This window comes from Microtus oregoni, unplaced genomic scaffold, assembly GCF_018167655.1.
Source record: "Microtus oregoni isolate MIOR12 unplaced genomic scaffold, Mior012 000062F_ref0000492, whole genome shotgun sequence".
Lineage (NCBI taxonomy): Eukaryota > Metazoa > Chordata > Mammalia > Rodentia > Cricetidae > Microtus > Microtus oregoni.
In genome coordinates, this window is record NW_024543872.1 from 8,019,613 (window position 1) to 8,034,604 (window position 14,992).

The following is a 14,992-nucleotide window of genomic DNA, read 5'->3' on the forward strand; positions in this document are numbered from 1 at the left end:
GTGTCAAATTTAACCTTCCTCCCTCTGGCAGAGCTATCGTAGGGAACTGAATGTGTCAGGGCAACTTCTGGCAACCCTCCTGCTACGTAGTTGTTCTAACCCATCGCAAGCAAAGGTTTCACACCTGGCTCAAGAGATACAGGGATTGGTGCCTGTATCTCCCCAGTGTGAAGCTGTTCTCAGCGCCGCCCACTAGAGTTGTGGACGTGTATGATCACTGGCGAACTGTAGTGCGCAGGACTCTGTTGTCCCAGAGGCACGCGTCTCACTCTCCCACTTCCCTTCCTTCGCTCTTATTACCAGTTTGTTCCTGGATCTTTCCAGTCTCTCCAGAAATGTTTATCCTTTCTCTGCTGTGTTAGATCTGTTAAGGACTGAGAGTACAAAGGTAATTTATCTGTAAGACATCGCACCAGGGCCATAGAAACGGCTCTTACTATTCTTACAGAGAACACAAGTTCAGTTCCCAGCGCCATGTTAGTGTCTCACAATCACTGGGTCTTCAGCCTTGGGGATCAACACCCTCTTCCGACATCCGGCACCTGCACTCACCTTTGTGCACACCCACCCATGTAATTCAAATTCTTTGTAAAAAAGACATTGTGCTCTGGTATGTGGCCAGTGAGCTTGAGGCCAGCCTGGTCTATATAGCAAATTCCAGGCCAACCAGGGCTACATGTCTCAAAAAAGAAAACAAGTAGAAGAGGAAGAAAAAGAAAGAAAATCTTAGCATTTAGGAGGATGGGCAGTTGGAGGTCACCTTAGGCACATGATGATATAATAACGATAATAATAGGTTCATAATTATATAACAGTAACGATGATATAGTATTCTGTCTTCATTGGTAAAGAGCTTTGTACTAAGAAGTGCGGGAACAAAGTGAGTGATTAGTGTTACCGAGTAGAGCTCTCAGAATCGAATGGCCATGGACAGCCCAGGCCATGGGGAAGTATTCCTAGGTAGGAAACCCCTGTGTGGGTGCAAGTGTTGTCCTTAGCAACAGCATCCCAGGCCGAGGGAGAAACAAGGTATCCTGGAGTTACGAGAGGGACCAGAGCACCTTCACTCTTCTCCTGCTCTGGGAAAGCCTGATGGGTTGGACTGGTCCCTTCCCGGGTGATAGTGAAGAACCTGTCTTCAGGGACCAGGGTGGTGCTCAAGTCCCACTATGGCTATGAGGTAGAAGAGGTGAAGATCCTGGGGAAGGAACGGTACTTGGTGGCTCACACATCGGACACACTGCTGCTCGGAGACTTGAACACCAATCACCTCAGTGAGGTAGGAACCGAGAGAGTCAGGGTGGGTAATGGGATGTCTTGGCTTGCTAATTCTGAAGGTGCGGGCCCTAAGAAGATTCCCCATAGGATACCATTCTGATATTATTTCCTGGAATATAAACTTCCACAGTCAGACTGGTTTCTCTTGGAAATATGAGGATCAGAGCAAGAGTCTGATACAGAGCACCTTTTGTGTAACTTCAAAACCTCCCTGAATACCATCTCTCTTCCTTGCCACTGACATCCTCCAGCCTTGTCTTGGGTGATTGTCTACATTGTCTATGATGTTTTCTCCTCACTTTGCAGATAGCCTTGCAGGGATCTGGTGGCAATGAGAAATATTTCTTTGAAAATGAGAATGTGAGTAGCCGCGATTCCCTGCTAAATTTAGGGATTTTCCTGTTTAGACATCATCAAATCCTAGACTCTTTAGAATTGGAAGGACTGTATTTTTTATATTTATGTTATTAGTAACCCTTATTATTAGTAACTAGTAACAATAGAAATGTAATTTGCATTTCACAATCTCCACTTTATGATTTCTGTCACCAAATGTTCCAAGCATGGAAGGAAGAACTAAGACTAGCTTAGGATCGTGCAGAAGGTGTAGAGACGAGCATGCCACATAGTATGTCTGTAAGGATGGGACTGGCGTCAGCTACCCTGTCCGTACTTACTGCTCTGTGAGCTTACCAAAGTTACTTCATCTTTCTTAGTGTCTTAACCCACACAGTGAACGAAGACAGCACCTATGTCAGAGGGAAGCACTCATCCTTCCCTGCCACATAATCGTTAATAAACCCCAGCTGCTGAGAGTCATGACCTATTGTTAATACTTGCTTATCCACGCCTAGTGCTGTTAAGTCAGAACTTTTTGTTGCATTTATATTAATTTTTTACCTCATCTCTTACTCATGAGCATTTAGAGTGGTTTTTTGTTTGTTTGTTTGTTGGGGGGGGTTCATTGTTTGATTTGGTTTTATTTTATTTTATTTGAGACAGGGTTTCTCTGTGTAACCCAGGCTGGCCTCGAAATCAGAGAGATCCACCTGCCTCTGCCTCCCATGTGCTGGGACGAAAGGTATGTGCTGCCACAGCCTGCTGAGTATTAATTTTTTAAAGGTTTATTTTAGTTGAATGGCTATTTTGCCTGCATGTATGGCTGTGCGCCATGTGCATTCCTTATGCCTTTGGAGGCCAAAAGAGGGCAGTGGGATCCCTGGAACTTGGTGGGTGTGAGCTGCCATGTGGGTGCTGGGGATTGAACCTGGGTCCTCTGGAAGAACAGTCAGTACTTTTAACCACTGAGCCATTTCTTCAACCCCTAGTTGTTTGGGGGGTTTGTTGTTTGGTGTGGTTTTAATCACATTACTGCTACTTGCTGAGGTCCATGCTTAGAGCAGAATTGCTGAATCATAGGAGCAGCTGTGCCTTCAGCCTGACTAAGTGTCTCCCATTGCTCTCCAAAGAGGACGATCAATGTCCGTTCCTCTCCCAGTCAGAGTTCCTATTCTTCCACATCCTCTCCAGGACTTGAAATGCATGGTGTGTGTGCAATGCCGTTTCACTTACTTATTGTTCACTTGGATTTCTCTTCTGTGACTTCCAGTTTCTCATCCCTTATGCATTGCGAAAGTCAAGTGGCCTCTTTGTTAGAGATGTGAAATTGTGTATATAAACCTCTGATGGTTACTTACATTGTAGTTTTTTTCTCAGTATGTGTGGCTTGAGTTTTCTCTCTTTTAGGTATCTTTAGTATTGAGACATTTAAATTTTATTGTAGTTATTTATGTAATGGAACCGGTTGGGGGAAGCATTATGCCATGGCACTCAAGTAGAAGTCAAAAGACAACCTGAGAAGCCGGGCAGTGGTGACACACACCTTTAATCCCAGAACTCAGGAGGCAGAGGCAGGTGGATCTCTGTGAATTCAAGACCAGCCTGGTCTACAGAGCAAGTTCCAAAGGTACACAGAGAGACTCTGTCTTGAAAAAAAAAAAGACACTCTGAGACGGTAGATCCCTCCTTTCCACTGTGTGGGTCTAGAGGATCAGACTCAGGCCCTGTAGCACACACCTTTAAGTATTAATTGAAGGGCCAATGGGATGACTCAGCCTCTAAAGATACTGGTCCAAGCCTGATGACTCAGCTTTAGTCCCTCAGGAGAAGACCAACTCCTGCAAGTTGTCTTCTGACTTCCACGTGTGCTCCTTACAAAATAGAAACAAAGAACTAAAAATGTAATTAACAAATTCTTAGTTTAAAAAATTGAGTCTAGGGATGTAGTTGAGTGGCAGAGTGCAGGGGAGCCCTGTGTTCAATCACCAGTGCTGCCAAAATAATAGTAATAGTAATTGCTGGTTTTTGAGGTCTCATTTAAAAACTTTTCCCCATATTCCCTCCTATATTTTAACATTCTTAAGTTTTGCTTTCCATCTGGAATTTATTTTTGTATGTGATGTGGGTAGGGTTTTAACTTTATTTTTTCCATCTGTGTAACCATTTACTGAAAGCCTACTAATTTGTTATACCATCCCTGTCATAAGTCAAGCTTTCGTATACATATGGGCCTCTTCTTAAGATAGTTTCCTATTTCATGAATATTACATTTCACATCTGAGCTCAGAAACGCAGGTATCTGCACTGGGAATGATATGTAGGCCAGGAGGCCTAATTCTCGTGGCGGTGATAACTCAGACCTCAGACCCGTCCATTCGCTCACGCCATGAATTTTACATATTTTTCAATATATGTAAAATGATATTCAGTTCTCTGAGTCACCAGTCCCTTTTAATGTAATTTATATATAATTTCAGGGTCCCTATGTGGTCCTGGAGGCTCTAGCAGACTTGGCTTGGTTTGGCTTTGGTTGCTGTGTTGTTTTTCAGTGTTTGAAGGCAGGGTCTCATGTTGCCCTGACTGGCTTTGAATTTCTGGTCCTCTTGTCTCAGACCCCTGGGTACTGGGATTATAGTCAGTATGATATGAGTCACCATGTCTACTGTCATAATTTCTGTCTCCAGGTTATCAGTCTGTCTGCCGGCTGGTCCCATTGGTTATGCTCCTGCCTCAACCTTTTTGCCTTGTGCTTGAGCTCTGGGTGTGAGCCACTGAGCTTCACTGAGTGAGCTCTCCTCAGGGCTTCCTTCTTCGTCACCTCACTTGTGCATCCACTGCTCTGGTGACTCCGCGCAGCCAGGGTGACATCACCAGGTCATTTCATTCCTCAGCTCTCTCTGGTACTCAGTAACACGGTCACCCTCTTTCACTGTCTTTTCAAGACAGGGTCAAACGAGGCAGCTGGAACTGGCCTACATAGAAGGGCCTGGCCTCAAACCCCCACTCTTTCTGAGGGCTGGGTTATAGCAGTATACCACCATTTCTCCATGAGATCTTCTATCTAGTTGCCTATAAAGCCAAGTAAAACATTTATAATTCTAGACAAGTTTATTGACAGTATTTCTCTGTGTGGCCTTAGCTGTTCCTGACTGTCCTTGAACTCTCTCAGTAAACCGGGCTGGCCTCAAACTCACAGAGATCCACCTGCCTCTGCCTCCTGCATGTTGGGATTAAAGGTGTGTGCCACCACACTTGGCAAGACCCAGTATTTTAAGCATCTTAGAAAAATCGTGCAATATTGGTCATTTGTGGTCCCCATTGATACCTCTGGACTGATAAAATGTTCCTAAATCCCAACATGATTATAAAGCCAGCATTCTAGAGACCAAATGCAGCCCTCTACATGGCGGGGTTCGCTCTTCTTACCCTGTCTTCTTTGCAGTGGATCTGATTGGCAGCTACAACATTGGTACTATCAGTCACGAGAGCCATGTGGATTTGCTGGAACTTAATGAGACTGGGCACAAGCTTCTCTTCAGGGATCGGAAACTTCGTGTGAGAGGGGTTACTAGGGTTTTAGGCCTGGGCTGGTCCACAAGCTGTTACCTGGGACTGTGGGGGCAATGCAGGACATAAGTTCTTGGTTCCATATGCCATTAGCATAGCAAAGTGGACGAAGGATAGTCTATACGCTGTCAGAACCTGACCTAGGGACCCTGACAGAGACTGTTTACAGGCTGCGTCCTCGTGGAGCTGCTTCCCCTCCTCAGGTCCAGCTGCCCTTTGCCCCATCCCACTGCCGCAGTGTGCTTCAGCCACACTTAGCTGAAGGCATGGACACTGACTCGAGCAGTCTCTTGTCAGGGTGGCATCTCCAAAGAGGTTCGCTTTTCTTGTGATGCTTCATTCCAGTGAGAGCCTCACTGCAGACTGTCAGCTCACTTAGTTTGTTTGTAGCCCTACCTGCTAATCTGGCCCAGGGTTACTCTCCTGTCTGACCTTCACCTGACTATAGCTTGAATTAGATTGTGGTTGTTTGGTCATCTCATACTTGACCAGTCAGGATATACCAACTTAGCACAAACTCCAAGGGCTGGCAACTCAACACATAACTGACTGGTGGATCATTTCACTGTGGGGGAAAGGGACAGAACCAAATGTCATCAGTGCACGCCTCCTAATTGTGCTGTCTCCCTCTCCAGTTGCATCTATATGATATTGAAAGCTGCTCCAAGACAATGATCCTCAACTTCTGCTCCTACGTGCAGTGGGTTCCCGGGAGCGATGTGCTGGTAGCCCAGAACCGAAACAGCTTGTGTGTGTGGTACAACATTGAGGCACCCGAGAGAGTCACCATGTCCTCTATCAGGGTACGTTGGTGCCAGGAGGCCCAGGTGTGCCGCTCTAACTCATTAGCGCTCCAAGGAGAAGTATGTGGAGACCGTGTGGTGTTCTCAACCCACCACCCACAATCGCTATGATAAAACTGGCAAGCCAAACTTTCACCCCCTCCCCATACTGGCATGGCCTCCAGAATTATCCTTGCTTGCGTTTCCTGACCTTGTGTTGCATTCCTAGAGATGAGGCCACATTCCAGTGGCCCTGGGACTATATAAAGTCACCATATGGCATTCTTTGCAGTCTAGAAGACAGACCCCAGTAGGAGGGATGGTTCCATGCCATCATCCTTGTCCTTGTTCTTGGCCATTCAAAATCCCTCCTTTTTCAAATTACACATAAAACACTCTTTACTGTCCCATCGCAACACCACACACCACACACACACACACACACACACATCCTCCACATACATACCACACACACACACCACACACACCATACAACAATACACCACACACACACACATCCTCCACATACACACCACACACACACACCACACACCACACACACAGCACATACCACACACACACACCACACACCATATACCACACACACACACACCACACACACACACACCACACACACACACCACACACCACACACACAGCACATACCACACACACACACACCACACACCATATACCACACACACACACACACCACACACACACACACCACACAGCACACACCACACACACACAACACATACCACACACACACACCACACACCATATACCACACACATACACACCACATACCACACACCATATACCACACACACACACACACCACACACCACACACACACACCACACACCACATACCACACATACACACCATACAACAATACACCACACACCACACATCACACACACACATCACACACACACATACACACACACCACACACATACCACACACTCATATGCAAGCCCTTGAAGGCTCTCAAGTTAGCCACCATGTAACTTTCTCTCTCCCCACAAATAATATAGGACTTTGCAAGGCTTTGGCTTTGGTTACCTCTCTTTTTTCTTTGTTGAACAATATTTTCATTCTAACCTTTAAATTTTTAAATTACATTTATTTATTTTGTGTGTGTATGCATCTATGGAGGCCAGAGGACAACTTGTGGGAGTCTGCTCTTCCCACCATGCGGGTCCCAGGAGTGAATGCAGGCCAACAGGCGCCTCTACCTGTCGACCTTCTCTCTGGTTCTTTGTGCTAATCTTCGTTGTTGCTGCTGCTGCTGTGCTGGAATCAAACCCAGGCTTCAAGCACTCTGCACAAGTATTTACCACTGCGCTTCCAGGAGTAGTAAAGGGTTCCTTTAGTTTTGATGGGTTTTTGTTTTGTTTTTCTTTCTTTTTTTTTTGTGTGGGGTTGTTTGTTGTTGTTTTGGTTTGGTTTGGTTTTGTTTTTTGAGGGATTTTTTTTTAAAATTTATTTATTTAATTTTTTAAGAGAGAAAACAATCTTTTTTTCATTTTACATGCCAATCCCAGTTCCCACTCCCTCTCCTCCCTCCCATTCCCCTGCTTTTACCTCCTAAGTACTTGAGTGCTGGGATTAAAGATCTGGGCCGCCATGCCTTGCTATAAGATTTTTTTTAACTCCCAAAATGGGCATCATTCATATTCAATGTCTCATTCTTTCTCTCCTCTCCTTCCTCCCTGAATGACCTGGAACTGGAACTTGTAACCCAGGCTGGCCTCCATGAGTGCTGGTATCACAAACACGGGCCACCACACGTGATTTATGACACTATTACCTTATATGGACAGAACTTAGATTTCCCCACTACCATATTTCTTCCTACTTTTTCTTCTTGCAGTTTTGGTCTCCCCTCAGGAATTAATTTTCTGCCTGGAGAATATCACTTAGAAATCCCTTTGGTGAGGGTCTCTTTAGTGGAAGATTATACTCTCTCAGGTTTTGATGATCTGAAAGTAGCTTTGTTTAGCTTTTGTTCTAAAAACCCTTTGGGACTAAGTACCCAACTTCAAACTGACAGCTAACTTTTCTTAGCTTTTTGTAACATGTTATCCCAATAGATAACATGTGTTGTGCACATGTGTGCAATGCCTGCTGAGGCCAGAAGAGGGCATCAGACTCCTCAGAGCTGGAGGTACCGGCCACTTGCTGTGAGTGCCCATGTGTACTGGGAACCAAGCTTGGGCCCTCTGCCATAGCAGTGTTCTTAATCTCTGAGCTATCTACTCTTGTCCCTTTGGTTGCTCCTAAAACCTACTTTTTTTTTTTTTGGATGTTTTGACACTTGACTACAATTTTTGTACATAGTATTTTTCCTCATGAAGGGGTCTTGCCATATCGCACAGACTGGCCTCAGATTTCGGGGCCCAGGCTGTCCTCCTGCCCTGCCTCTTGAGAGATAGGGACTGTAGTCACGGGCCACCCATCGGGTTAGAGGGTTTGGGGGTTGTTTTTGCAGTGGATGGCTAGCGACTGAACCTGTACATTAGAAGTAAATTCTCTGGTACTAAGCTGTACTCCAGCCTTTTTACATGAATTTAAATGATATCCCATGCAGCATATGTTGGGTTTCATGTAGTTCTGAACACACACATCGTGCTCAGTCTTGGGAACTTCTCGGCCACTCTCTCTCGGAACGCTGTTACCATTCTCCCAGGATTTTGACTCAGCATATGCTACGTTTCTTGTTCCATCTTGTTTGCCTTTTCAGCTTCTTCTGTGTGTCCTTCTTGTGCTCCATGAACATTCCAGATAGTATCTTCAGATCTCTCCTTCAGCTCCTTGGCTCACTCTTTTCCTTGTCTGCTGCTTATGCCACAATTGGGGTTTTGCTTCAGAGTTAAATTTGGGCCAGGAACTTCTCCATGTTCAATGTCTCAGGCTTCACTTCCATAAAATTTTATTTGATTCTTTTTCCAGTATGCCCAGCCACTCCAGTCTTTCCTTAGTTAATTTTCCATGTCATTTTTATATCTTCAAATATGTAATATTTAATTTTATTACAATGCATTATCTGTAACTGCCATTTTTAATATCTAAAATGCTTAAAGACCTAAAATTATTGTTTACAATTGCAATTTATTCTTTCGTACTGGTTGTGTTGTATGTGCGTGTGCTTGCACACATACACCCACATGTTACTCTGAAGGCAGTCTCTACTTGTTTTCCTGCTGAGATGGTTGTTTGCTTCTGTAGCAATCAGAATCCATGGTAAGGCTGTGCTCCGCTTGCTTTGGTGCCCTTTGCTACAGAACGGGCTAGGCTGGGTTTACTCAGAGACTGACTCAGCCCATCCACGTGCTGAAGGCCTGAGGCTCATTGTCGGATACATGCATTTGCCTTCAGAGCAGCACCCCCTTTCCTGCTGCTCAGATTTTAGCTTTTGGCCTTTGCCCTTCTGTCTTTTCTCTTTTTTATTGTTTATTTATTATTATTATTATTATTATTATTATTATTTGGTTTTTTGAGACAGGGTTTCTCTGTAGCTTTGGAGCCTGTCCTGAAACTAGCTCTAGTAGCCCAGGCTGGCCTTGAACTCACAGAGTTCACAGCCTCTGCCTCCCAAGTGCTGGGATTAAAGGCGTTGGCCACCACACCCAGCTAAAAAATGTCATTTTACTGATTTGTTTTGTTTTGTTTTGGTTGTTTTTTTTTTAAAGGGGGATGGGTAGCATAGAGGTGGGGAACAGTCTTAGTGATTTTGTCACGTGAACTAAGCAGTGCCGGAAAAGAAAAAATATGTTCTGGGTTCAGGTTCAAGTTGTAATTTAACTGGAGGACCCCCAAGACTATCTCAGTCTGGGGCCTGGGGAAATGGTTCCATGGATAAGGGTGCTTGCTGCTCAGCCTGATGACCTGAGTTCAGTCTTCAGAGCCCACATGGATGGACACACACATGCTAAATAAATAAACGTGAAAAAGTAATTATATAGATATATATTACAGGGTTTCTCTGTGCAGCCCTGGCTGTCCTGGAACTCACTCTGTAGACCAGGCTGTCCTCAGACTCACAGAGATCCACCTGCCTCTGCCTCCTGAGTGCTGGGGTTAAAGGTGTGTACTACCACTGCCTGACAAAACAATATACTTTAAAAAGAATATCAGTCTAAGAGTTGAGAAGATAACTCATTTGGTAAAGTGCTTGCTGTTCAAGTAGAGGGGCCTGAGTTTGAGCCCCAGAACATACAGCAAGAAAGTGAAGCGTGTTAGTGTTGTTCTTAATTCCTGCAGGTTAGACGAGGGTTACGCGAGGAAAGACACAGACACGCGGCAGTCCCACGTGGATGCACTTTTAATGGAGGAGGGGCAACAAACAGGTGGGGAGGGGCGTGCAAACACAGTAGGGAAGGTGGGAAGGAAAAAGGGGCAAGAAGGGGCGAACTCGTGACTTGTCCTTTTAACGGAGGATGCAAAGGCTTCTGGGTAATGTGTCCCGCGCTTTTGTGCGCTGGAGTCCAGAGGGATGCTGGGAGTTGTAGTGTTGCAAGAGAACAACAGTTAGTGCACACTTAAATCCCAGAGCTGGAGAGGCAGAGACAGGCAGACCCCTAGGGCTCAGCCCAGCTTACTTGGTAAATTCCAGGGCCAAGCTGAGATCCTGGTTGAAGAAAGAAAGGGTGGAAGCAGCTGAGGAGTGACACCCGAGCGTGTCTCCTGGCCTGTTCACGTGGACAAGTGCAGTCACACACGCACCCACAGTCTGTGTGTGCATACACACCCCTAAGTCTGTTTCCTACTGAAGAACTGGATGCCACTCTTTGTATACTGTGCAGGGTGACGTTGTAGGTCTGGAGCGAGGTGGAGGGAAGACAGAGGTGATGGTGACCGAAGGGGTGACGACTGTGGTCTACACCCTGGACGAGGGCCTGATTGAGTTTGGAACAGTCATCGATGATGGCAACTACACCCGGTGAGAGCTGCTAACAGCCAGTGTGGTGCTGAGCCAGTGTGGGCCTAGCAGATGCCTGCAGTGACCCATTAAACTGTCACAGCTCAATGGGGCCCTGGAATCATGGGAGGAGCCTAGACAAAGGGCGGTGTTTCTGGCCTTTCTTCCCCCCTCCTGCTGCCCCAGCAGCACCAGGGTTCCCCTCTGCTCCTCCAGATCCTGCTTCACTCCTGAGCTTTCTTCCCTTCCTCTCCAGGGCAACAGCCTTCTTGGAGACCTTGGAGATGACCCCAGAAACAGAGGCAACGTGGAAAACCTTGAGCAAACTGGCCCTGGAGGCAAGGCAGCTCCGCACTGCTGAGAGGTAAGAGCTGTGGAACTGAATGCTGGCCACTAGGAGGCCTGTGGGCTGCTTCTGTCCTGTGTGTGAGCACTGCTTCCCACACACCCCAACAACATGAGCCCTTCCTGGTGCACTTACTCCAAACACCTTCCTACTCTAGATCAATATATCTTTTTAAAGATAGTTTTAAATTCTGTGAATAAGAATGTCGATGTGTGGGTTTGTGCATGTGAGTGCCAGTGCCTGCCAAGGTCAGAAGAGAGTTTTGAACCTCCTGGAGCTGGAGTTCCAGGCAGTTGTGAGCCGCCTTGGTAAAGGTGCTGGAACCAGACTCCAGTCTCTACAAGAGCAGTACACACTCCTGACTGCAGAGCTGTCCCTCTAGCTCTGAATATGTCCTAATGTTTTAGCTTCTCCTTTGCAAGGTTCTCCTTTAAGTGGTTGTTTCTTGTTTGTATTATTACTGTTTATATATTTAAAGTTTTTACATTTTTAAAATTTAGTTACTTTGAACTGGGTGTGTTTTAGTCACTTTTCGATTACTGTGGCAAAACACCGTGACCAAGGCAGCCTATAAAAGCCGCACAAAATGACCTTACAGTTCCATGATAGGAGCAGTGCGAGCACAGTGGCCTGGACAGCTGAGAGCTCACATCGTGGAACCAGCAAACAGACAGCACTGGAGATGGCAGAAAACTTTTGAAACAGCAAAGCCTCACCTGCAGTGACAAACCTCCTCCAACAAGGCCATACTTCCCAATCCTTCCCAAACAGTTCCACCTCCTGGGGACCAAGTCTTCAGACATCTGAGCCAGTGGGAGGCAGTCCCACCCACACTGCCACAATGTGTCTATGTGAGGGTCCATGTGTGGGTATGTCCACATGAATGATGGTCCCTGCAGAGGCCAGAGGTGTAGGATCCCCTGGAGCGAGAGCTTCAGGCGGTTATGAGCCTTCATATGTAGATACTGGGAATTGAACTCAGGTCCTCTGCAAGAGCAGTACACACTCTTAACCACTAAGCCATCTCTGCAGCCTGCCCAAGTCTTTTTAACATACCTCTGTGTCTTTCCTGGGTGTGGCACAGAGGTAATGAACACATTTGCGACCTCAAATTCCTTGAGTTCAAACGTTGGTTCAACTTTTCATCTTGTATAAACTTAGGTCATTCACCCTTTCCAACCCTGGGATTTGGTTTTCTTCATATAAAATGGGGGCACTGATGACAGTATTTACCACGTAGTATTATAAAGGAGAGTGGCGATGGTATTGGTGGTGAAGAACAAGAAAATCTGCAAAAGGCTTAGATGTAAGAGCTTAGTAATGTCAGCTGTTTCTGGGAAGCAGCTTGAGCTTTTTCATATATACCCCTCCTCCCTTTACCCCATGTAAGCTGTCCTCAAGTTAGCAGGACTCTATCTCGTCTGCCTGTGTGTCTGTCTGTCTATCTATCTATCTACTTATCTACCTCTCTGTCTGTCTACTTTTTACCTTTTAAGGTATATTTTATTTTTACGTATATGACTGTTTTGCTTACATAGGTACCCATGTATGGAGGTCCGAAGAGGGTATCAGAAACTGGAGTTACAGGTGGTTGTGAGCCACCTTGTAGGTGCTGGGAACCAAACTCAGGTCCTCTACAAGAGCAACAAATGCTCTTAACTGCTAAACCATCCTTCCAGCCCCAATTTTGTTTTTGTCTTGTTTTTTTCAGATTTTGTTTTTAAGCAAAGTCTTGTGTAGCCCAGGCTGGCCTCAAATTTCATATATAGCCAAGGGTGACCTTGGAGTTCTGATCCTCCTGCCTCTTCCTCTCAGTGCTGAGATTGCAGGCTTGCACTGCCTCGCCAATTTATTCAGTGGTGGAGATCAACCCAGAGCTTAGCGAACACTAGAGTGCTCTACCAGCTAGGCTACATCCCAGCCCAGGCCTTAGTCTTCACATGTATTCCCAGTCTGATATCTGTCTGGCCATACGACCACCAGTCCAGACCGCCAGCGTCTCCCACCTCAGTCGTACAAAAGCCTCTTCCCTAACTTTACTGATGTTAGCCATGTCCTTCAAAATCTGCCCATCACACAGTGGAGACACACAGTGTAGACCGGGTTGACCTCAAACTCAGTGATCTGCTCAGATTCCCCAGTGCTTAGGTTAAAAACCTGTGCCACGACATTTGACCTTTTTTTTTTTTGTTGTTTTAACTAAGGGGCTAGAGAGATGGCTCATCAGTTAAGAGCACTGCTTGCTCTCCCAGAGGTCCAGGATTCAATTCCCAGGACCCACCTAGAAACTTACAGTCTTCTGTAACTCCAGTCCATGGGATCCAATGCCCTCTTCTAGCCTTGGGGAACACCAGGTATGCATGTGGTGTACAGACCATGGAACATAGACATATATGCAGACAAAATACCCATACACATAAAATAAATATTTTTTAAAACCGTCAATATAGGACCGGCAAAATGTCTCAGTGGTTAAAAGGTCTTGCTGCAGAAGTCTACTACTGATGAGCGTTCAGTCCCCAGGACCCACAGTAGATGGACAGAATCAACTCCACAGGCACAGCATAACACAGGCATGCCTGCATCCACACACACGTAATACATACACAAATAAATTTTAAGACCATTTTAATTCTAGAGGGCTGTGGCTTGCCTAGCACGCATGACGCCCAGCTTTGATCCCCAGCACCACATATGCCAGACATTATAGCACATGCCTATAATTTTAGCATTTGGGAGGTGGAGGCAGGAGGATCAGAAACTCCTTGGAGCAAGTGGGCGAAGCCTGAAGATTTCAGGGGTCCTCGTGAACTCCAACCCTTGAGCTCCGGGCATTTGCACATCCAGTCCCACCCACCCCACAAGTGATCTTACGGCTGCAAAGAGAGTTCAATTATTACCCCTTTATTGATCTTAAATAAATTACGGGCCCATTCTCACTCCCCTCCTAGATAGTTCTTTGATTGCTAAGGGTGCAGGCAGTGGCTGAAGAGGAAGGGGCAGCTAGGTAAAGATTTGCAGGAACTCTTTAGACCAGCTATGTCTGGGTCTCTCCTTAGGGGAACTGTGCCGGAGCCTCCCTTGGGGCTGTGATGGGGTCTCGCATGGTGACCTTGCTGGTTCCTCTCTAAGTGTCGGCTCCTCTCAGAGTGACTGCGTCTGCTGTCAGAGGGGCTGTAGTGAGTTCTCTGAGAATGGCTGTGGTGGAGTCCGGAAGAAGGCCTGTGGAGCCTGGACCTAGAGGGACTGCGGTAGCCTCTTCCAGAAGAGCTTTGACTTGTCCTGCCAGAGCGTCTGGAAGGGGGTCTCTCAGAGAGAGTACCATGGCTCCATTCTGAAGGACTGTCCCATGTCCTCTGGATGGGACTGAGATGGCTCCTTTCGGAGGGGCTGCGGCATCTCTGATATGGGGGACTGTGTTGGTTCCTCCCATAAAGACCAAGCTGACCCTTGGGGGAGGGATTACGTCCCCTTCTCTCTCGAGGGCTACTAGGGGTACTACTACGAGGGCTCCTCCCTGAGGAACTGCAAGGCCTTCTCCCAGAAGGGCTGGGTTGGCTCCTCCCTGAGGGACTGCGACCTCTCCCCTTAGAGAGCCTGGGTGGGCTCCTGTCAGAGATACTCTGAGGGGTTCTTCTAGAGGGGCTGCCATCCTTCCTCTGGGGGGGACTGCAACATCTCCTCTCCGAGAGGCTGCTAAGGGTTCTGTCAGAGGGACTCCTAGGCTTTCTCTGAGGACTGTGGCTTCTCC

The 14,992-nt window shown here is 46.5% G+C and overlaps 2 protein-coding genes across 10 annotated transcripts in view; both read left to right on the forward strand.

Annotated features, from left to right (window-relative positions):
• The window catches only part of LOC121439671 (fibronectin type III domain-containing protein 4), a 92,569-nt gene that overhangs the window by 14,604 nt on the left and 62,973 nt on the right, over nucleotides 1-14,992 (forward strand). The window lies entirely within an intron of this gene.
• Nucleotides 1-14,992, forward strand: part of LOC121439672 (intraflagellar transport protein 172 homolog) — a 43,222-nt gene that overhangs the window by 9,654 nt on the left and 18,576 nt on the right. For 3 of the 6 annotated variants that reach the window (XM_041640244.1, XM_041640246.1, XM_041640245.1), the window contains exons 2-5: nucleotides 5,060-5,172; nucleotides 5,820-5,987; nucleotides 10,780-10,916; nucleotides 11,152-11,259. In XM_041640244.1, coding sequence (XP_041496178.1) covers nucleotides 5,856-5,987; nucleotides 10,780-10,916; nucleotides 11,152-11,259 — 377 coding nt within the window. In that variant the 5' untranslated portion in view covers nucleotides 5,060-5,172; nucleotides 5,820-5,855. Of the gene's footprint in view, nucleotides 1-1,117; nucleotides 1,280-1,584; nucleotides 1,639-5,059; nucleotides 5,173-5,819; nucleotides 5,988-10,779; nucleotides 10,917-11,151; nucleotides 11,260-11,839; nucleotides 12,892-14,992 lie in introns of those variants that run through there. The other 3 variants (XM_041640241.1, XM_041640242.1, XM_041640243.1) reach the window with 2 other exon arrangements.